Raw genomic sequence first — 22,025 nt, 5'->3', positions numbered from 1 at the left:
TGATGCTTTTGGCTAGCCATCGAACATAGATGGTTACTGCATCGCCTGCTTTTAAATGCGCTTCTGCGGCCGTATGAAACGCTCTTTTTTCCGGTGTTGTGAAGTCACTGAAGCTATGCACTTTTAAATCATCTAGATTGCAAACTAATTTCTTTAGAACTACGTTTTGTGTTTAGTTTGTTGTCCTTCCCCCGTACCTTCGATTAGCCTCGTCGGCTTCGTACGGTGTGAAAGGTGTTCAACATATACATACATATCACTGTGGAGTTCACCTTTATACAGCAACTAGAGATGGCTTGTGTATTTACGTGATCTATAAATCCAACTACAGTATGTTGTATTAATACGAATACTGTGTGCAGCGGTGGTGCCATCCCATGGGGTGGATCCTAACTAGCCCATCCTCACCCCTTCAACCCCCCTGATGCATCACCCACCTCCTAAAATATATTTCCATGACCCAAGAAAACTAATTAGTACAATACGAATAAACAGGAAGAAGTTTTTCTGAGTTTTCATAACAATAATTTTGAAAGATCCCCATGATTCGCGGGGGCCATTGAACTGATCTGGATCCTACAATATTTTTTTTATGGTCTGCTTATGCCTCCCACCGCTACTGGCTGTGTGTTCGTCTTGTACGCACTGCATGGGCAGAATTTGTTTAATTCTTTATTTTTAACTGCTTTTTGTGTTTAGTTTGTCGCCCTTCCACTGCACCTCCGCTAAGCACGGTTGGTAAATAGACCATTAAGCAAAAGCATGAAGCAAAGCCAACAAGCAAACTCCGGTCATCCTTGCAGCGGCTTTTTGCTACCCATCAAGAAAAGACGGCCACTGCATCGTGTGCTTTCAGATGCGCTTCTGCGGCCATCTGGAATGCTCTCCCTTCCGATATTGGGAAGCCACTGGAGCCATGCACTTTTAAATCCTCTAGATTGAAAACGAATGTCTTTAGAACTGCTTTTTGTGTTTAGTTTGTCATCCTTCCCCGACGCGATGCATGGGACGATTAATGGGGTGTGTGCATTTTCAACACACGCACATACGGGGTCACAAGGCTTAGTCTAATTTCTGCTCTTATCCTGCAAATGTAATACTCGCAAAGTCTCTGCCAGTTTGTTCCTAATAAGTAAATACTATTGTCAAATGATCAATTCCCCTCGGGGCAATTGATTTCACAGGAATCACGGGGTTAATTTGTTCAGGCAAATGAAGGAAGGGGGCTGCTTGGCCCAGGGGCTAATACTGTGTCGAAACACTGAGCCGGAGATTCTCCATTTGATTTCGCACGATTAGACTGGGTTCTTCTTCATCGTCACAATTCCACGGTCTCACTACGTCCATCAGTGACAACTGCTCAATAAAACGATCTTTAAAAATCTAGTATTTTTTTTACATATTTAAAACCCGTGAGGAATGAAATGTCTTTGGATTGATTGACGTACAGCTGACTCTTGGATAGCAGGGCACAGGAGAAGGAGCAGCTTCCCTAGTGTGAATAATAATAATAACTATAACAAGTTCTATGGCGCCTTAACACAGCAAGGCATTAACAAGGGCGCCGTTTGTACGCATCTTAAAACTTCTATCACACAGCATGTAGCCAACCGTTCTGTAACAAGAGGCTATGTTAAGAATGCTTTGATTCCTATTGCTATTATTTTGGTACAACATCGCATATCGAACCATCACGTAGCCACCCAAATCTAATTAACTGCCCATACCGAGTGCGGTATTTGTTTTACGGTGTAACTCTCATTTTCAGTTGATGTTCACCAATCTGACACTTTCGCATGCAGACATTCTTAATATTGCATACATTCGCTTTCAAGCAGTTCACACTTAATGTTTGTCTTGTAACCTATTTGTGCTCAGTGTAACTGTCATTCTCAATGGATGTTCGCGATTCTGACTTTTAAACCTTTCCCCCTCGTGTTATACCTTCCCTCGCTGCTCACCTCCCTCTGTGCACCTTGGCCTGCCACACTGGGCCCTCTGTCTCCTCCTCCCTCCTTAGGTTTGCAGTCAAGGCCTTGGTGGAGAGGGGAGGCCTGGAGCCCGTGGGCGACTCCTCCGAGGAGTTTGTCAACTTCGCGGCCATCTTGGAGCAGGTGCTTAGCCACCGCCTCAAAGGTACCCACCAGGCACCCACCAAGCACCCCCTTTAGGGTTGCCACCTGTCCTGGTTTTCCCCAAGAGAGTTCATTTTTTTAGAGGTTGTTGTCCTTGGAAATATGTACGTCTTCCTGGGGATTCATCTTCTTGGTTCTTTCGGTAAAGTCACGTAGAAGGGAAATAATAAAATAATAAAAATTAAACATAATAAAATAATTCTCACGACGTTTCGGCCACAACGCAAGCAGCCGTCCTCAGGTGAAAAACAGGTCTGTCGGGAAGACAACGTCTGAATGAAACACCACCATTCAGACGCTGTCTTCCCAACAGACCTGTTCTTCACCTGAGGACGGCTGCTTGCGTTGTGGCCGAAACGTCGTGAGAATTATTGTATTATGTTTTATTTTTATTATTTTATTATTTCCCTTCTACGTGACTACCAAAAGAACCAAGAAGATGAATCCCTGCAGTCACGAAAGCTTTAAATCGAAACTTCTGGGGATATTAACCCTTTCCCGTTCCAAGACGTTTGCAAGTTGCAGGATTGGGTTTCCCCAATCCTGCAACTTGAGCGTTCATTTTATTTACGCCTCTCTAAATAAAATGAACGCTCAGCGTTCATTTTATTTAGAGAGGCGTAGCGTCGCTGTTTGTAAAGACGTAATCGCCGCAAAGAACTGTAGCGACACATCCGAACTCTGTGATGGCTGGTGTCAAACTCTGCCACGCACCCTCCGGGAATTTAATCCGAAGAAAAACTGATCATGTACACGTACTTTATCGGAATGGCAAAAAGTGAAAAGTCTTAGTGTTTGTCAGATTTCCAATAATAGCGCACCACTCGGGTCAATGGATATATATATGTAGTTCTTCTCTCTCCTTGATTTCATGAGATATTCTTCTTCCCATGATATGTCTTGTATCTTAACTTCGGAGGTGGCAACCCTATTCCTCCAGGTGGCACAGTCGACCTTCCACTCTCCCAGTGCTGGTGGTGGGCAGTAGCCCGTCGCTGTCGATTGTTTTCCTCTTTTTATTTTCGACAAGCGGTGATAACACCACAATTTTCACCCTGGGTGTGACATTAAACTGCATCCGGTTGCGTTGCAAAGAAAATACTGTTGAGCAAAGGAAGGCGGGAAACTTACTCAACTGGCCTCCACTCGGGTATGGCTCAGGAACAAGAGTACGGAAAGGGTGGCACTGCTAGAGTCAAAAGAGAAGGCTTGACTACGCTGAGCATTGCTTGCATATCTTGCATATCTCATAGGTTATATATCTCCCGGGGTACACTCTGTGCAGAGGCAAGAGGCAGCTGCACATTTGAATGTGATGCAGCTTCACTTTGCTGATTTGAATTAATCAAAAACGGCCGTGACTGTTGTGAGCGAAAAACGTCGTGATCGACTGGTTTCTTTTATTTCAATCTAGTGAGAGCCCAAAGAGACAAAGCTTCTCATATGCGTAGGAGACATGGGTAAATTAACTGAAATAACAATAATTTACAGCTCTGTGTTAATCCGTTAATAGATAAAATCCTCCCCGTGCCGTTTTGGTCGTGGGGGTTGTTTGACCATATTTCACCATGTTGGTTATTGCACTTTAATAAAGGGGTTCCCAGGATCAATTCACCCGGCTAGTCAATGCAGATTGGCGAAAGAGTGGCTCAGGTTTGGATCCGATATCACTCGCCACTGATATTATAGCCTTGGCCGGGAATTGAACTGAGGGCGCCGTATTCGTAATGATGTGCATTAACCACTGCGCAACTATTTCACCCCCTGGATAAGGAGGAAAGGCAGCGCTGTTTGGCGGCACGCAGAAGGGTGCAGCGTTTAAAAGTTAAATGCAGGAAGAATGCAAATGCATTTTAGGAAAAATTCACGTGTGATTAATATGCGAGAACATGAATTTCGTAATGAACAAATATACGTAATAAGATTGTTTTGCAAGAAAGACATTCAATTAGAGATAAAATCACGTACTAAATTGCATATTACAAAAGTAATAAAACAATCAGAGCTGTCGTTATAATAAATAATATTAATTAAATCTTTTTGGGGGGGGGGGAATCTGCTCAGGTTGACAGTAGATCAGCTTCTAATCTAATTACATTCGTGTTTATCAGTCAGTGATGTAGTCTGAGAGATTGGAATGTACTCATGATTGTAATTGTATTGAAATGGCAGGGGAATATCTTGTTTGCACATACGTACAGTTTTGTGTGCGCGCGTATTAATTGCACATGCGAGTGGGATTGTGAGAATTCATTGATCGGGGCATGTTTTCTCCACCCCCTTGAAGCTTTAGAATAAAAAAAAGCCCTGATAATATACGATATACCAGACGAACCAGTGGGATCACAGACTCGCATCTCATTTGCAGGGAGCGTCCTGGCACGATGACGGCAATACATTAGTGTCACATAAAAAGGTACAAAATCAGCAAACTCATCACCTTAATATTGCACACGGGAGTGATCGATCACGTTAGACGTGTAAAACCCGGGCGGTTACTATGAACAAATCACCTGCAATGCACCCGATCTCAGATCATGGAAGATCAGCAGATTTCAGCCTGGATATTATCTTGGATGTATGCAGTAAGCATCTAGAACTTATTTCGCACCGTACGTATCCGACCGTACTAATCAGAGGGTGGACCCCCCAGCCCTGTCACAAACAAGTTGTGATAGGGCTGCAGCCTCACGTCTTGGCGCAGCATAGGGCAAGTGCAACAGAGCACGTTGTTGCACGCTAGTTGAACGCTTCCACATCCACGCTCCCCAACTTCACCAACACACTGACCAGAGTGACGAAGCAAGCTCGAATGATCCCCACAGCCCGCGCGACTGTCGGGAGGCCCTCATCCGGCATTCAGCAGTGGGATTTGACAAAAAATTGGCGTACATGTACGCGCGTGCGACTTAAGGGTATTAAAAAATACACATTACATTGTAAAAAAAAAATGGTGTAAGTTGTGTGTTTAATTAGTTGGACGGAAGTAAAGTTAAGTGGCAAAATAGATACGTGTTGAATCTTGTTGCTACGTCGTTTTTAAATGGATGGTCCTTAGTATACAAGCTGATTCAATCGGTGTGCTGTTGGGATCTAACCCATTACAGTCAGATGGGTATTCTACTGTGTAGAACCACTTACTATATCGTGCATGCATGGGCACATTGCACGTTTAGACAGTGGTGCTTTGAAAACATTGAAATGCTGAGTTTCTGAAGTGTTTTTTTTCTTCTCACCGCTCAAAAAGCCTTGGAATTTCATACCAAAATCCAGCCCTTGCTCTACTCTAACCAAGAGTTCATGGCTATTATTGGAGGGTTTATTGTTATTGTGGGTCAGACACACTCATTTCATGACAACGGTACCTTGACGAGGAAGGGTTTTGAAAAGCACGTCCCCCCAAGAAGGCAGCATTTGTTGATCTTCTCGTTCGACCCGTCAGTCTCCTAGTGATTTTACTTTGCTCGTGCATATGACTCGAATAGCAAGTGGAGCCCTCTGGAAACGTGCATGTGTGACGAAGACCCCCTCCCCCATGTACGGTACCGCAGTGTGCCTCTGACTCAAGGTACATTGATCATGACAGCAATTGCATGGGTGAGTAGCCTGCCACTCAAATAACTTGCCAATCAGCCAATGCATACCTGTCAAACCCTTATTAGTGCCTATCTTATTACAGACCAATTCAGACCTTATTGTTCACCCCGTGCCCTTATAAATCTCAACGTTCATCCTACAAAGTCCCATCACAAGGGAGAAACACAAACAAATAGACCAAAAAAATGTGCCCGTATTCAAATGGCTGTACGCCGTATAGACCTGAAAACTCAACTTCCCTGTGCAAGTATAGGGGTAAATCGTATGGGTTGACAGGTATACCAATGGCTCAACGATTGTATTAATTTCGACCAGAGATCACGCACGGAGGGAATAATCACAGCGTGTCATCTGTGGACATTTAAGTATCCCATGACAATTTTCTGTCCACCTTCCCCAGAAACCTTTGACACGGGTGTGTGCGCTTTCCATAATCAAAACATAATTGAAAAAAATAATTCCGTGACATTGAGGGGGCTGGGTCACTCACGGGTCAGAGCAATGATCCAGCATCTTTGAAATCGAGGTTTTTTGCCACATGCGACTAAACTGGGTTCTCAAGCTTAGCGAGTTGATGGTTTCAGCCTGGTCTTCGATGACTGAGAAATAACATGTAACATTGCGTTTGGTTTTGCACTGAATATGACTAATTTCCAGCTTCGAGAAATAAAAATATCAGTTTGACTACCACGGAATTAACATTTCACTGCAGCAGGGTGTACTGTAAATTGTCATCCTGGATTAATAAAAGCTCACTTTAAGGGAATTCAAAGACAGTTGTGTGATATTGCATTCCACAGATCCTTCTATTACATGAGCTTTTTAATGCCACGTAAAAGGGTTCAGAACAAGGCATTATTTTTTTCCATGACATATGGATGATAGCGCAATTAGATGAAAATATTATGCTATTTCCAAGTGTTATTAAGGTTTGATATATCACAGAAAGTGCATTTGTTATGGTGACATCTGTGCGTGGAATTTACAACCATTAGTGTGTGGTTGTATGAATATGAATTCTAGATTTGAAGCTTTCGTGACTGCAAGGATTCATACTTAGTTTTTTCGGTAAAGTCACGTAGGTAAAATATGAAATAAAATTTTAAAAAAATATATATATTAATTTTTATTTCATTTTTTACCTACGTGACTTTACCGAAAAAACTAAGAGTATGTATGAATATGCTTTAACGAATTCATTGTTTGTGTGCAATGTGACGTTGCGTTGCAATTTAAAATCTGCTTGTTCACGAACGTCAAAACGTGTGTGGCCCAGTGGTGTCTTTCTCAAACCACAGTCCTGGAAACCCTTCCACAGTGCGCTGCTCTAGGAGTCACCGGTCGTTTCGATCTCTCTCCGATGTGTTTCGGGTTGTACCGCGCATTTTTCTGGCATGATATTCACGTCCAACATTTCCCTCCGCTTAGCGGGAAGCTTCGTAAGTATGTATGTTGAACTCTTTCTCACTGTACTTAGCTAACCATGCCAATCTGAGGTGCGGGGGAAGGTCAACAAACTAAACACAAAAAGCAGTTTCAAAGAAATGAGTTTTTAATCTAGATGATTTAAAAGTGCATAACTCCAGTGGCGTCCTATTATTGGAATAAAGAGCATTTCAGACGATCGCAAAAGCCCATCTGAAAGCGTGCGATGCAATGACCGTCTTAGTTCGATGGCCAGCGAAAAGCCACTGCACGAATGACCGGAGTTTACTTGATATTTGATGCTCCTTGACGAGATGAGCAAGGTATTGTGGTTCATATTCATTCGGCAACCAGAAGCCAACGCAGCTCAGCGAGTACTGGATGGACACAGTCATATATTGCAATAAAGGGGTCCGAGCAATGAGCCAGGAATCCTGTGAGTGGGTGATTAAAGAAACTCCCAGCACGTGGAGCGAAAATATTCAACTATTAAACTATTTTAGTGTTTTACCAGGTAAGGCCTACTGAGTTATATATTTTTTTTTTAATTCAGAACCAACCTGGCCACAAATGATAGCTCAACGAAGTGGCTCATAATGTGAATACTCCTAACCCATGTTTCTAAATGTGGAGAGAAAAACCAGAGGACCCGGAGAAAAATCCACGCGAGCAATGGGGAGAACACGCAAACTCCAAATGTACAGCAGGCGTCAGGCTCGGAATTGAACCCACGACCTCCTGTATACCAGGCGAGGGAGATAACATCTCGCCACCGCGGCGCCTGTGCAAACGTCAGACGCTGCGTATAATAACACGCGGTACAACCCGACAACACGTCGGTGAACAACACAGCACAAGTACAAAAGCCTACACAGTCGTAATCTGTTCCATTCATATTCAAATTAGGCCAATAGATATTGCGTGTCCCTGACGGTCAGTAATCGGTGAAAGCTGTGCAGTATGTGGGTCATGAGGACTTTATATTGAAAAGGGCAGGTTTATATAATAGGATTGTATTTGGTCTCGGAGGCAAAGTGAAGCATTTGTTTGGATAAGCCTGGGTTTATCTGTGCTAGAGTCTGACTGTTATGCTATACTGCACTCGCAATTACTAAGGTCAAATCTGCTTCGGCTTTGCATTCAGATGAGATGAACTGCAATATTTGTCACCAGCGTACTTTACACACAATGCCTTCCGAAGACCGAGCAAATTGTGCATTAGTTACAACCTTACAGCGTGGAAGATGCTCACGTTACAGTAGTGTCTCCGTTTGCGAATTTGACTGTGGCATTCGGGCGGTCTGGTTGTGAGTCGGCCTCAGCGAGTAAGAGCGGTCGCATGGACTCATTTGCGACTTGAATGGCGACTTGCGTTGCTTACGTAGTTGCCATCGAAGCAGCGTGGCTTACTCCCAACGACGCAACATCATCATCGTCGTCGTGAGCCATGCTATATCTACTGCTGCCATTCTAATCACGTGCCCGATACTGTATACACATACGGCCGGTGGCAAGGGCACAAGAATAAGAAGACTTTATATGATTCCTAAGACTTGTACGTAGTATAGAGGTCTATAAACAGCTTACTTTGCGCTAATTTTATAGTATGCAGATGTAGTGCTGTTACAAGCACTGAATAATTTTAGGTCGACTTTGTTTTTCTTGTTATCTTATGAATTAAATAACTGAACATTAACAGCACTTTGTCAATGCACTGCTGGCTGGATGAAGCCTTACACATGCCGTGTTAGTCTGTCATGGTGGTAGTTCGACCAGACCTCACGTTGGGGTGGTGGCGGTGGGGGAGGTGAGGGGGTTTGGTTGGTTGGTTGCTTGCTTCAGACATCACTCGCCGCTCATGTTAGCCGTGGCAGGGAATCGAACTCGGCTCGCTGGGTTCACGTGGAGCGACAGCCACTGCACCACAACTCTCCCAAATGTAATTCACGTTAACCAATTTAAATGTTCCGCTGCCTATCACGGTTTCTATGCGTGCATGTGCCGTTCAGACATGCCATGAGAAATGTGAAAGTACTGCTGGGATTCACCTCGTTACTTAAATAGCACATCATAAAATTGGCACTATTCGGCGCATTATGCTGTCGCACAGCATCACTTGATCACCGCTGAGACGAGGGCTTTTAAGACAGTAACTTATGAGGCCCTACTTTCAGCAATGGCTAGGGAGTAGCAATTTCCATGTAGTTCTCTTTGAGCCATTTATTTGGTGATGCTGCATTGGCCGTCATACACAAGCGCAGTACAAATAATAAAAACAACTCAACAAATCCATGAATAAGAGTGCTGTATAATGAAAAATATATAATCGGTGATGTTTCGGGTAATGAGCCTTATTCACGGCACATGTATACAGTGAGAAAATGTATTGCTACCTAGCACAGTCACATTTTGCATGATTTTGCATCTTCTTTGTCTTGAGTGCTTAATTTGCTATGCTATATTATAAAAATGCCCGGACGAAATCCAATGCGCTCGCCTTATCTATGTTGGCGGTCCATTTTTTGACAAATGCAATATATGTAGCAGTTATAGCGTGACAGTGTGCAATTAAATTCAATATGCCATTTTATAATGTGCTCAAAAATTGCACTAACATGCACTGGAAGTAAAGGGAAAACTTTTGACATTAAGTGATGCACATAGTTTCACTTTTTCTTTTTCAAAAGACGTAAGATGGAATCGCTCCCATCGAGCGCCGATCTGTTTCGTTTGAGCTGTGCGTTGACATTTCACTTCCCCGGCTGACAGGCAGAGCTAATCGCACGACTGACATGATTATTATAATCTTGCCTCCTGCTTGGACAATTTCTAAATATCTGCAACTCATGGTGGCTCTCGCGAATTAGTTGCTGGGGTATGTAGACAAGACAGACGGTCAATGCGAGGTACTGGAGCGTAGTGTGGTTGGTATGGAACCTATTCGTCTGCTGTATGATATTTGAAAAAGCAACAGACGAGTTTGTGGTGCGTTGAGTTTAGGAAAGCCATTCGATTGTGTCCGGGGTCACCGGATGGATAACATTTGTACCTCTTGCAAAAGTGTGCTCAGGTTTCGCTTGCTCTATGCGGGTTCGGTGTGTGGGATTTCGCATACTTTACACGCGGCTCACCTATTTCTACCAAACATTCGCTCTATGATGCGGATTGAATTCACTAAGATGCTGCTATGCGGTCGGACGTGGGATAATAATTTTGTGTGTACTGTGTGTGTGTGTGTGTACTGTGTGTGTACTATGTGTGTGTACTGTGTGCACTGTGTGTGTGTACTGTGTGTGTACTGTGTGCGTACTGTGCGTGTGCTGTGTGTGTGTACTGTGTGTGTGTACTGTGTCTGTACTGTGTACTGTGTGTGTATACTGTGTGTGTGTACTGTGTGTACTGTGTGTGTACTGTGTGCGTACTGTGCATGTGCTGTGTGTGTGCACTGTGTGTGTGTACTGTGTGTGTACTGTGTGTACTGTGTGTGTGTACTGTGTGTGCGTACTGTGTGTGTGTGTGTACTGTGTGTGTACTGTGTGTGTGTACTGTGTGTGTACTGCGTGTGTGTACTGTGTGTGTGTACTGTGTGTGTACTGTGCGTGCTACTCGGAAAGCAGTTGTCTCTTCGTGCGGTTTCGCTTTGTGCGCCGTGTTTTTTTGGAACGCATCTACTACTACTACCGCGTGAAGCGATGGAAACCCGCCGTGGGAAACGATCGGTAGAATATGGAGCCCCCTTGTCCAATTTCCTTTCTTGTTGTCGTCCAGTGCCTGGGCCTCTCTGTTCCCCGTGAGCTACGGTGCAATCGAACCACCTGCACACTAAATACATAGGCCACTAACAGAATTTGTATTTCCTCACCAAATTCATCGGTAATACCGCTTATAATGTAAATATACACACCAGTAGGCTACGTAGTATCTTTGGGAAAATATGTGAATATACTGGTCAATGCGGGTTGGTGAATGTAGTCTGCATAAGCATGGGTAGTATAGATGTACAGAACCGCGCCGTGGTGGTGAGATGTTAACTAGCTCGCCTATTATGCAGAAGTCGTGGGTTCGAGGGTTTGATGGAGTCTCTTTCCCCGTGATCACTTGAATTTTGTTCTGGCTCCTCCGGTTTTTCCCTCCACATTTAGAATCAAAATGCGTTTAGAGTATTTGGCTGCTATAAATTTCCACGTGATAAGCCACTTCGTTGAGCTTATCATTTGCGGCCAGGTCACTTCTGAAAAAGAGCTCAAAACTCATTGTGCTTTACCTGGTCAAATATAACTGGAGATCTGATATGATCGGGTGCATTTTTTGTGATTTGGTCATTAAGTCAGATTACATTATATTAAACAGATTCCTGCGGAGGGAGCTGGTAGGAACGTTGGGTTGCTCGGTCAATGGCCAGGGTCAACGGCGGTGTGGTGTATTCCGCAAATATCCCCGACTGTGAGGGCGAGAACTAGCCGGCGTGAGTAGGTTAAACGTTGAATTTTATAAGGGCACCACGGGGTGACCAGCCCCTTCCCCACCCAGCCCCACCCCTCCCCACCCCTCCCCACCCTCCCCATCCAGCCCCTCCCCACCCTCCCCTCCCCACCCAGCCCCTCCCTGCACGACGAACGGACGGACACAATAATCCCCTGTGGGCTGGTGTAACCAGAGGTTCCTACCAGTATTATTGCTACTTATTTGCTATCCATCCAAGCGCCACAGGAGGGAGACCTCATGGCTCGCAAATTCTGGTTAGGGGTTGGCTCAGTCGTTCATTTCTGTGGTACAGTAGTCCCTCGTTATTCACGAACCTGCGAATCGCATCTGGATCTCTACACGACTGCATAGAGAGAGAGAGAGAAAGAAATCGAGGAGATGGAGTGATGAGAGAGAACGTGATGCGAGAAAGTCATGAGATAAAGTGATGAAAGTGATGAGAGATAAAGTAATAAGATAAAGTGATGACATAAAGTAATGAAAGTTAATGTGATGCGAGAAAGTGACGAGATATAGTTACGAGATAAAGTAATGATAGAAAAAGTGACGATATGTATAATGTATGTATTTTCATTTATGGTAATTAATTTTAAAAAGATGGTTTTCCGTGGGCCAATATCATCATCCGCAAAATGTTCTATTCACGAGTTGCTCCGGAACGTATCCCTCGCGAATAACGAGGGAATCATGGAAACAAATTGAGTACTACTTTCTATGTTGTCAGCAGCGGTTGTGCTATGGATAGGCCTTGCGATAGGAATGTATCATTTTAATCACTGGCTCAAGGGTGCAAACAGGACTGTCACCCTACATTCGTTTCAGTGAAAACCGCTTTTGTTTCCTTGGCTGTGCGAGGGTTAATAACAATCTTGATTTCGAAAGAAAAACATAATATGGAAATGAATGCACTGTTAAAGCATCGTTTAGTTAAAATGTCTTCACCGTCAAGACTATGATTACCATCCAAATCAAGCAAATTCTTTAGAGGAAGGTGAGAATGTTAGATTCCAAATTATATTGGTAGCTGCTCAGTCAAATGTACCATAGGCGAGTAGAGTTTTGTTCCATCTGGACTTAAAGCTTTCGTGACTGCAGGAATCCATACTCTTTGGTTCTTTCGGTAAAGTCACGGAGGTATAAAGTCATGAGATGAATTTTATGTTATACCTACGTGACTTTACCGACAGAACCAAAGAGTATAATAATAATAATATTGTTAAATAATGTGCAAATAAGAAAGCAATTTTGTTGAACATTTTTTAATTAAATTAGAATGTTATCAGCTGCTTTGGCAGGCGTTTTGTTCAAGGATTTACGATTTTTCGTGTGCAGCATTTGCATTGTCGGGACACATCCGCTGCATATGCAACCATACACAATTTTAATGCAGCAAATCCCATAAATGCATTACTTTGCAGAGATCGTGGTTGGAATTATAATGCTCCTCATTTGCATATCGCCCTGCCAGGGACGACAAGAAAGAAGGTCCCTGCTAGGAAGTAAAGGGGCTTTGCTGAAGGAATATAAAAAATACACAAAGTGAAAGTGTGCCTTTCGGGCGGACTTTACAAATACCATCGATATACGGACAGCTCTGAGGGATTCGCATGACCGTGTGGCATCTCCCTTGCCGTTACTGTTGATGAGTCTAGATTCAGGCTTTATACTTGTATCCATAATAAAGGTTGTTTTGGGTTAGATCGCGAAAATATAAATGTGTCGTTAAACCCGCCACCACCCGACACAGCCAATTAGTAAGGGTTGCCATGTAAACAAAAGATGCAAATTGTTTACGTGACAAACCTGAGAAATTGATTTGGGTTGAACGACACATTTTAGTTTTAGTCACCTAACTCAAAAAACCCTCTTATAGATAATAATGGTCGCGAAAGCCTACGGGTTAAACATCCCGTGTGTAATGCACAAGCAAAACCAGTGACAGTGTTAGAACTCATCAGCCTCATTTTTCCCGAAGTGGCTTACTCTCGTCCATCTCGGCTCTTGTTGAACCCTTCCAAGGTTCTTCTTCTACCTTCCAGCAACCCTCACGCATGCTCCCCTTGCTCACCCCTTTGCTTTTCTCCAGTCGCCACTGATTTTGGCACGAAAGTGTGCGAGGCACGAGTCATTTCGCAGAGCTTTGGTTTTGCCAGATGTGCATTCATTCTGACCAAACTAACGTTGAGATTATTTCACCTACTGTGACATGAAAGAGAGATGTGAAAAAAATCTACATAAAATGAGACAAAAGTTTAAATTGTGCAAAAGAAGCGAAAAAAAGATGTGCATCCTTGGAATTGCACTTGAGAGACAGAAAGGAAACCACGTGCCTTTGAGAACACGTGAAAGTTGGTGATATCACAATGACTGTTATAGACATTACAATGACTGTTAAGAAAAGTAAGTGAGCTTGGGCAGGTCACCCAGAAGGGATGATGGTCGGTGGGACTAATTAATGAGTAGCAGTTTAAAGGAGGAAATACACCGAATAGTACGTTCATCGTGAAATGGAGCAATGAAATAGGCTTCTGTGGAAACGCTAGATGGATTGTTACATCGCAGGACGGTGAAATATGGTGGATTGAGGAGGCTTTCATTCAACAGTGGATTGATCATGGCTGATAATGAATGTGAAATGTGAGAATTAGTAGCTTTTTATGTTTCCTTGGATCTCTAAGACAGTGGTGGTGTCATCGTATTAGAAGGAGGTAACATTGGTAGTTGCCTCGGGTAGAGAATATAGTGGAGTTTAAAAATAGTCAAAAAACGCTGATATGCCGGTTTTCCCGTTCTCATTTCCCGTGTAAAATAAAATAGATTTTATTCAGAAGAGCCCTCTCCCCCCTCCCTCTCAACATTGAAGAATAACGTAGTGAGTGACCAATCGGAAACTGAACATATTATCAAGTCAAGCAGTGCATGCATGGAATCACTGTGCATCAACTCTTGCTAGCTGAACGGTTCAAAGCCATCATCAGGACCGTTTGCATTTTTCTCTTTTGCCTAAAAAATTGGCAACGCACCTATATCCTGGGTAAATAGCCTCAACATTTGTCTTCAACCAATTCCATCGCTATCCCTGATAACGTTTGTGACCCTGCGTCAACAATCTTTTCTTTTTGTAAATTACGGTTACTCTTTGTTGAACGTGTGCCCAAACTGTGAAGTAAGATGATGGTGTAGACTTGCTCTATTCGTGGTTGGTGTCAAATGAAAATGATTTCGGTTTTTCCTGATTGCCGCCTGCTGACAAATGTAACGTGCATACTGCACTCGCTGTTTAGTGTTTATAATGAACTGTGCAGGTCTCATTGAATTAATTAACGTGCATAAAACTGTAAGTGTCATTACACTCGTTGCTGTGGTATAATCGTTGGCACACTGGACTCAACTATGCTTCCTTTTATTCTTTTTACCAGGTAAGAGCCACTGAGTGTTGTAGCTCTTATTTCCAAAGCGACCTGGCCACAAATGATTGCTCAACAAAGTGGATTATCGCGTGGAAATTTATAGCAGCCAAATACTCTAAACGTTTCTAAATGTCTCCAGATGAATCCATAGCTCTCCAGATCAATATCCCAGCACGACAGTTGAAACAATGGCCAGGTTTGTGAACTCCCTACCTTTGTCCCCCCCCAGCAGTATAAATGGGTACCACCACAGTTAGTCGATTTGGAAAGTCGCGTGTGGTGGGTTAAATGTGGGTAACAGCACCACTCCCAAGGTGACTGCCCATTGTGAAGAGCAGGAACAAAGGCCCTCTGGAGGGGATCTCCAGAGCTCCCTCTGACAGGGAGGCCCTTGCGACAGCAGTGGCGTGATCAAGAAATTGCAGGGGCTGCACCTTTTACGTGTCCCCACTCTAATTTACAATCGTGTAACAGAGGGGTTTAATATGCAATGCTGGAAGATTCCCACATCACAAAATAGGTACATACCTTCATCACAAAATATCCGCCTGCCACATATCCACCCTGACCGATCGATCGCCCACACCCAGTGTCGTATTTCTGCGCTATGGTGTGGCTGTCGTCTTCTATAGATGTCCACAAATCCGACCGTTTCACGTATCCACCGATACCTCAGTCCTCAGTGAATTGGATCAGCGACGTTATGCTGTAATCGTGTACAAATATGATGTAAAATAAAAATAAAAATTATTTTACCAGGTAAGACCCACTGAGCTATGTAGCTATTTTTCAGAAGCGACCTGGTCACAAATTATAGCTCAACGAAGTGGCTTATCACGTGGAAATTTATAGCAGCAAAATACCCAAAACGCACGTTGATTCTAAATGTGGAGGGACAAACCAGAGGACCCGGAAAAAAAACCACGCGACCACGGGGAGAGAGACACACAGACTCTAAATTTACAGCAGGCGTCAGTGTCCAGATCTAACCCACCATCTCCTGTATAACACATTCCTGTGGAGGGAGCTGGTAGGAACGTTGTGTTGCTCGTTCAATGGCCAGGGTCAACGGCAGCGTGGTGTATTCCGCAAATATGCCCGACTGTGAGGGCGGGCACAAGCCGGCGTGAGTAGGTTAAACGTTGAGTTTTATAAGGGCATCACGGGGTGACCAGCCCCTCCCCACCCAGCCCCACCCCTCCCACCCCCCACCCAGCCACACCCTCCCCACCCAGCCCCTCCCCACCCTCCCCACCCGGCCCCTCCCCACCCAGCCCCTTCCTGCACGATGGACGGACACAATAATCCCCTGTGGGCTGGTGTAACCAGGAGGTTCCTACCAATATAATCTACTTGTGTAAAGACAGTGCGGAGTGATAGCGGGACAGTCTGGTTCCCTGGGACCATGGTTATTAATGGACGAGGTAATGATAATGAATGAGACAAGCATTGACAGGGTCACGTGAGGGGGAGCACGGGCTCCAATGGTGTGGAAAGTGTAATAAGGGCGGTGATCGGCAGGGCCAGGTGCGGTGATGAGAATTCGGGAATAAGTGGCGTTGCCGGACCGGGCGAGGATAAGAGCCAGCGCGAGCGGAGGCTTGGGGCTGCTTGGTTGTGAGAACTGCGATCGTCGCCTACTTGGATCGGGTCGTCTCCATCGTCTGCGAGTTGTCCTGAGACTAGAAGCGATGTTGTCTCAGAATAGAGTTGCGTCACTAGCCAAGTGTACAGATTCACTCGCGGTTACGTGTTGAGTTGTCATTAGACTCTATTTTTAACAAATATACAGAAGACAAGCCGCCGTCTCTGAGAGCTATACTACACATGTATTTGTAAGGTGTCTTCCACTAATATCTCATCGCAGGCGAGGTAGTTTCACATCTCGCTGCCGTAGCAAGATGTGCCGTTTAGCACACGCTCTTACGCCATGATTTTTGCTTTTGTGGTTCGCGTGGCATTTGTGGGAATCCCCCCCACACCCCCGGCTCTCTCTCTCTCTGCCGAGTTCCGTGGTTCGACGGCTGAGCGTGCGGGGTCCGGGCTCTCATTGCAGGGCAGCTGAGCTGGTTTGGCTACGAGATGCCGCGCTGCTTCTGGGATTATGTGCGCACCGCGTGCCAGAAGGTGCCACACAACTGCCTGGCGAGCGTGGAGAGCATGGAGCACGTGGGCGGCGGCAGGGCCAAGGTGGGACCTCTGAGCACCGCCCCCCCGCCACCCTACCCGCATGCCTTCACACAGGCCACTGTTGCAAATGAATGAGACGACTGCATTCTGATCTCTTGCGTTCTCATCTGGTCTAAAAGAGGTAAAGTTAACCAAACTTGACAATATTATTGGTTCTTTCGGTAAAGTCACGTACAAAGGGAAATAATAAAATAAATATATATAAAAAACTTGACAAGTGTCCCTGGACACCTTGCGAGCGAGATGATGGGGTATAGACTTACGTGTATTTGGTTTTCATTGGCAAGCTGGACAATACAATACGGTAACCATGAAAAGGGGGCCCGTGTATGATGGTAAAGTTTAGGAAAAAAGAAGTGCATGATCTTGAAGAGTGACATAGCATCGTCAAGCTAAGAGAAATCGTGATATAGACGTGCGATGATGGGTATAGATGCAGGTGCATTGATTGCGGATACAATTATCTTCAAAATGCAGGGATTCGTTTTTCACGCGTTACCTGCTTAGCTCTGCTTGAGAAAGAATACGAAGCCTTAATAATATTGTATTTAATGAGGCCCTGTTCGCAGGTGTAGCATGCGGATAGATTACACTGGTCAACAAAAATAAAAAATAAAAATTCTGGCCTGGACTTTTGCAGCTGTTTTAGACTAATTTCAGGGTGCTGATTCCAAACTGATCTCAGATTTGCTCTATCACGTCTAATTTTTATGCTATCGGCATACCCCATTTTAATTGATTTTACCCTAAATTAACTCTGTCACTTATGATTTCAAGTTGTTGCGAGTCAGTGACTGCTTTAGTGTTAAAATATGGTGCTGTATATTTAGGATAGTGTGTTTATAATATCATTTTATGTAGATATCCACATTTATTTAATATTTTTCTTCTGCAGTTTTTATTGAAAATGCAATATTTGATATCTCAAAAACCTGATGTGATAGACAAAAACTGATGCCAGATTTGGAATCAGCACCCCAAAATTACCTTAACACCGTTGGAATACCTTATGCCAGAAAAAGTGTGTTGACCAGTGTTATCGAAGGAATGTGAACTGCACGTAATTGCAAAAGATTATTGTTCAATTACGATAAACATAGCGGCGCAAGCCAATTTATTTGTTTTTTTCTTCATGACATTAAAAGAAAGATATGTCAAGAAGCCCGCATGAGACCTTTGGTGGCGATACGGATGTGCAGGGGGATGATGGCAGGAGCCGTGTGGTCACACACTCAATACATCCTCAAAATTCGGAGAAACGGTGGCTCCCAACCGCGGCTCCCAACCGCATGCATGCCCTTCAACTTGGACACGGCAATTTTCGGTAATCTGCGTAGACCCACAGAAATAGATGATAATTGCAACAACGACAAAACATCTTTGCCCATTAAAGGAGATTTCCCGCCACTCCCACCTCCACTGCGACTCGATATTCTCTTATCTATTTGAAATGTTGAGTCTCCACGCAATAGGAGTACTTGGCTCACTGTTGTACAAAAAGCGGAGAAAATATCTTGAACGGTTATTTATTATTGTGAGGAAAATTTGCACTCACACACTCGCGCGCACACACCGTCAAATAAAAAATATTCTACAAAGTAACCTTAAACACAAGCAATTATTTTGCAACTATGATTACATAGATATATAATTAGTCTAATTTACTTACAAATTAGCCCAATTTCCTGTATTTTATTTTCCAAATGCCATTAAATAAAAATGTAACCGTATTAAAACTTACACAATTATAATGTTAGGTTAGAGCGATATTTTCGGAGGCGAGTCTGGACAGCATTGTTAACAGCGTCCTAATTTTGATTTAAAGCTTCCGTAACTGCAGGGATTCATATTCTTGGTTCTTTCGGTAAAGTCATGTAGACGGGAAATAATAAAATAATAAAAATATAAATAATAAAATTCTCACGACGTTTCAACTGCAACACAAAAAAAATCTAATTTTCTTGCTGTGGATTTCACACCTGATGATGATTGCTTGTGTTGCAGTCGAAACGTCGTGAGAATTTTATTGTTTTATATTTTTATTATTTTATTATTTCCCTTCTATGTGACTTTACCGAAAGAATCCAAGAATATAGCGTCCTAATTGGCAGTTTGTGCTGTGGACCGGTGCCCAAAGCCAGCAGCATAATATTTGAAGGCATGAATTTACTTATAGAGCAGCCAGAACACATTTCAACTACGGTGCAAATGCAATATTAGGCCAGGGTTTCGTCATTAACCCACATGGTTTATCTTTGCCTGTCTACGGTGTTCAAATACAAAGTGAGTTGTTACTCTGCACACGCCTGCCAATTGATGCATAGCTCACATCACATAAAGGCAGAGCAGTCTGATACATTGCAACAGTGCATTAGAATTACTCTTGATATGGACAGCGTTGTTGGATGCTATCAGCATGACTTATGCCATATAAAACGAAATTATTATTATTAAATGCAGCTTGCATCTTGACAAACTGTTACGTAGCCAACTCATCTAGGTTATTTCACGTAACTTAATTTTCCTTTCCAAGCTCAACGCATAGGGATCTAACTCCACCCATGTTTTATTTCTTTGGCAGAATTAGTTGCCATGCCAACCCATTCTTTTCATTTTTCGAATAAGTGACGGTATTCTCTGCGTGAGGCAGTGTGAGCTTTTGTTCAGGATAAATGCCACACTCTGCGAGTGCCTATGCTGTGCGTGGTAGCCGAACGATCTTCTTTGATCTTCATTCCCTAATGAAATGCTGGAATTGCTCTTGGTTGACACGGTAGGGGCACCTGCACACGTTAATAACCTAATCTAGTTCTGTCAGTCCTCGAGCTGATAGCGTTTCCGAGCTCTAACTCTGCCACTGCCTGCAATTTCACGCCTTACAAAAGGCAACAATTCTGGTGCTCCTCCTTACCTTTATTAGAGTAGACGATTTTACCATAATGATTTAATCATCATTTTTGTCATCAACAAAAGCATTGGCATAATTGTTATCATTCTCGGTCATCATCATCATCGCAGTCATCATCATCATTTTTGTCATCGTAATTATCATCGTCATCATTCTAAATCCAATGCACGAGAAAAACCTCAATGTTGAATATACCATGCATCACCGTCTTGCGCAGCTATACAGCCGTGATTACATATTGCTCTCAAATACGCTCTGGTTCGATTTCTTTCTGTTGATAATTTATTTTATTCCACTTGTCTGGCGAGATGGTTAGGACACAAAAACAACATTAAAATAATATATTAGTGATGGATGCCATTATCTTTTTTTTTTAATAAAACACAGGTTCTGCTCCTCTGCCTACTCAGCAGTTAGTAATGGACATCCTTACCTTTCTCAAAGTCACAAATGTAACAACTGGTGCCATTTAATTATTAAAGTTGCTTTGCAGATTGTGTCAGTTGAATACTTTGTAGTTATCCATAATATAGGGTTTTTTGTAATTAGTAGGTCCTAGACAGTAGACCATAATCAAGCAGAAATTAAAACTGGAAAGTTGGAGAAGGGAACACCGCCCCACTAAGGAAATAAGAATAGCATTCAGATCTAATAAATAGCTCAAGAGCACCCCCAACTATTAGGGGTGAGAATTAGGAGTTCCAACATGCTATGCTGGAAGCAAGAATAGTTTTGGTTGGCAGCGCCAGTGTTTGGCACACCCTCCCTTCCCCATCTCCTTCCCTAGCCTATTGCCCTCCGACTACCCCCTTTCAACCTCCATAATGCCCGGGGGTGAGAACCTTCCTATCCCTGCCCCAGCCTATTTATAATTTACTTCCTTAAATATGGATTCAATCATCCAATCAAGAGAGAGAACACTGGACACTTAAACAAACTAAAGACTGAAATTGCTTTTCTAAAAGAAAGCAACTTAACTTTAACTTACTCAGTTAAACTACAATATCTCAAAGTAGAGGTGTTGTAATATTGATCCACAAAAAAATGCCATTCATGCCCTCCGAACAAATAGCAGACCCGGCAGTTAGATACATAATAGAGCAATGGCAAAATATAAGATACCCTTTAGACATTCTGCAACGTCTATTACCCACCTCCAGCGAACACATCTGTAGTGAGTCCAACTGAGTCGCAGACGTTGTGTTGGGAGCAACACGTTTTATTAAACTATATGCACAACATACTCCAGGCTATTGACACAACACACTCTCGGGTGGTGACCACCCAACTAAGCACGCTACGGCGGAACTAGACACGTTTCCACTTTCCTGGTCCGGACCACAAGTTGGATCTCGGTCCGCGTGGCTGGAGGCTTCTTCAAGCTTGACGTGGATCTCCTGCCTCTCCAACAGTAAGAACCCCGAGCCCCTCACAAGGCCCCCCTTATGTCGGGCCGGGCTGGGGCTGGCTCCGCCTCTCGCCCCGTCCACTTTCTCGATTTCTCTCGCCCCCTTGCCCAAAGTCTCTCGAGAGTTCTTCCCGGACCACGTGACCACCTATTGGCCCTCTCCACAGGTGGCCCCCCTCCAGTATCATCCAGTAACATGTCCCCAGGTCAGCCAGAGTATCATGCCCCCAACGTAACCCTAGCTGGCTGACACTCTCTCGCTCTCTCAACGGGAGCCCGCACTGCATACTGTGCGTGGCCATCGTGCTTAACCAGCACTCACCCAAGCCACCACTAGGGCTGGTACTACACCCCGTGTCCGGAGTGTACACACAACAGTAGACATCCCGCCGTGGCCTCACAAGCCCGGCACCACACAGTGGCATTCCCAGTCACTACACATCCACCATAAAAATGGTCACAAAGCA

General features: G+C 43.8%; 1 protein-coding gene across 3 annotated transcripts in view; it reads left to right on the top strand.

Annotated features, from left to right (window-relative positions):
* LOC144933777 (RUN domain-containing protein 3B-like) overlaps window positions 1–22,025 on the top strand; it is a 92,062-nt gene that overhangs the window by 10,553 nt on the left and 59,484 nt on the right. For all 3 annotated transcript variants that reach the window (XM_078858904.1, XM_078858885.1, XM_078858895.1), the window contains exons 2-3: window positions 2,021–2,136; window positions 17,109–17,242. In XM_078858904.1, the coding sequence (XP_078715030.1) occupies window positions 2,021–2,136; window positions 17,109–17,242 (250 nt within the window). The remainder of the gene's footprint in view (window positions 1–2,020; window positions 2,137–17,108; window positions 17,243–22,025) is intronic.

The sequence above is a fragment of the Lampetra fluviatilis genome, chromosome 1 (assembly GCF_964198595.1).
Source record: "Lampetra fluviatilis chromosome 1, kcLamFluv1.1, whole genome shotgun sequence".
Lineage (NCBI taxonomy): Eukaryota > Metazoa > Chordata > Hyperoartia > Petromyzontiformes > Petromyzontidae > Lampetra > Lampetra fluviatilis.
The sequence above is the reverse complement of the archived record's forward strand: the minus strand, read 5'-3'. Positions and strand labels throughout refer to the sequence as shown.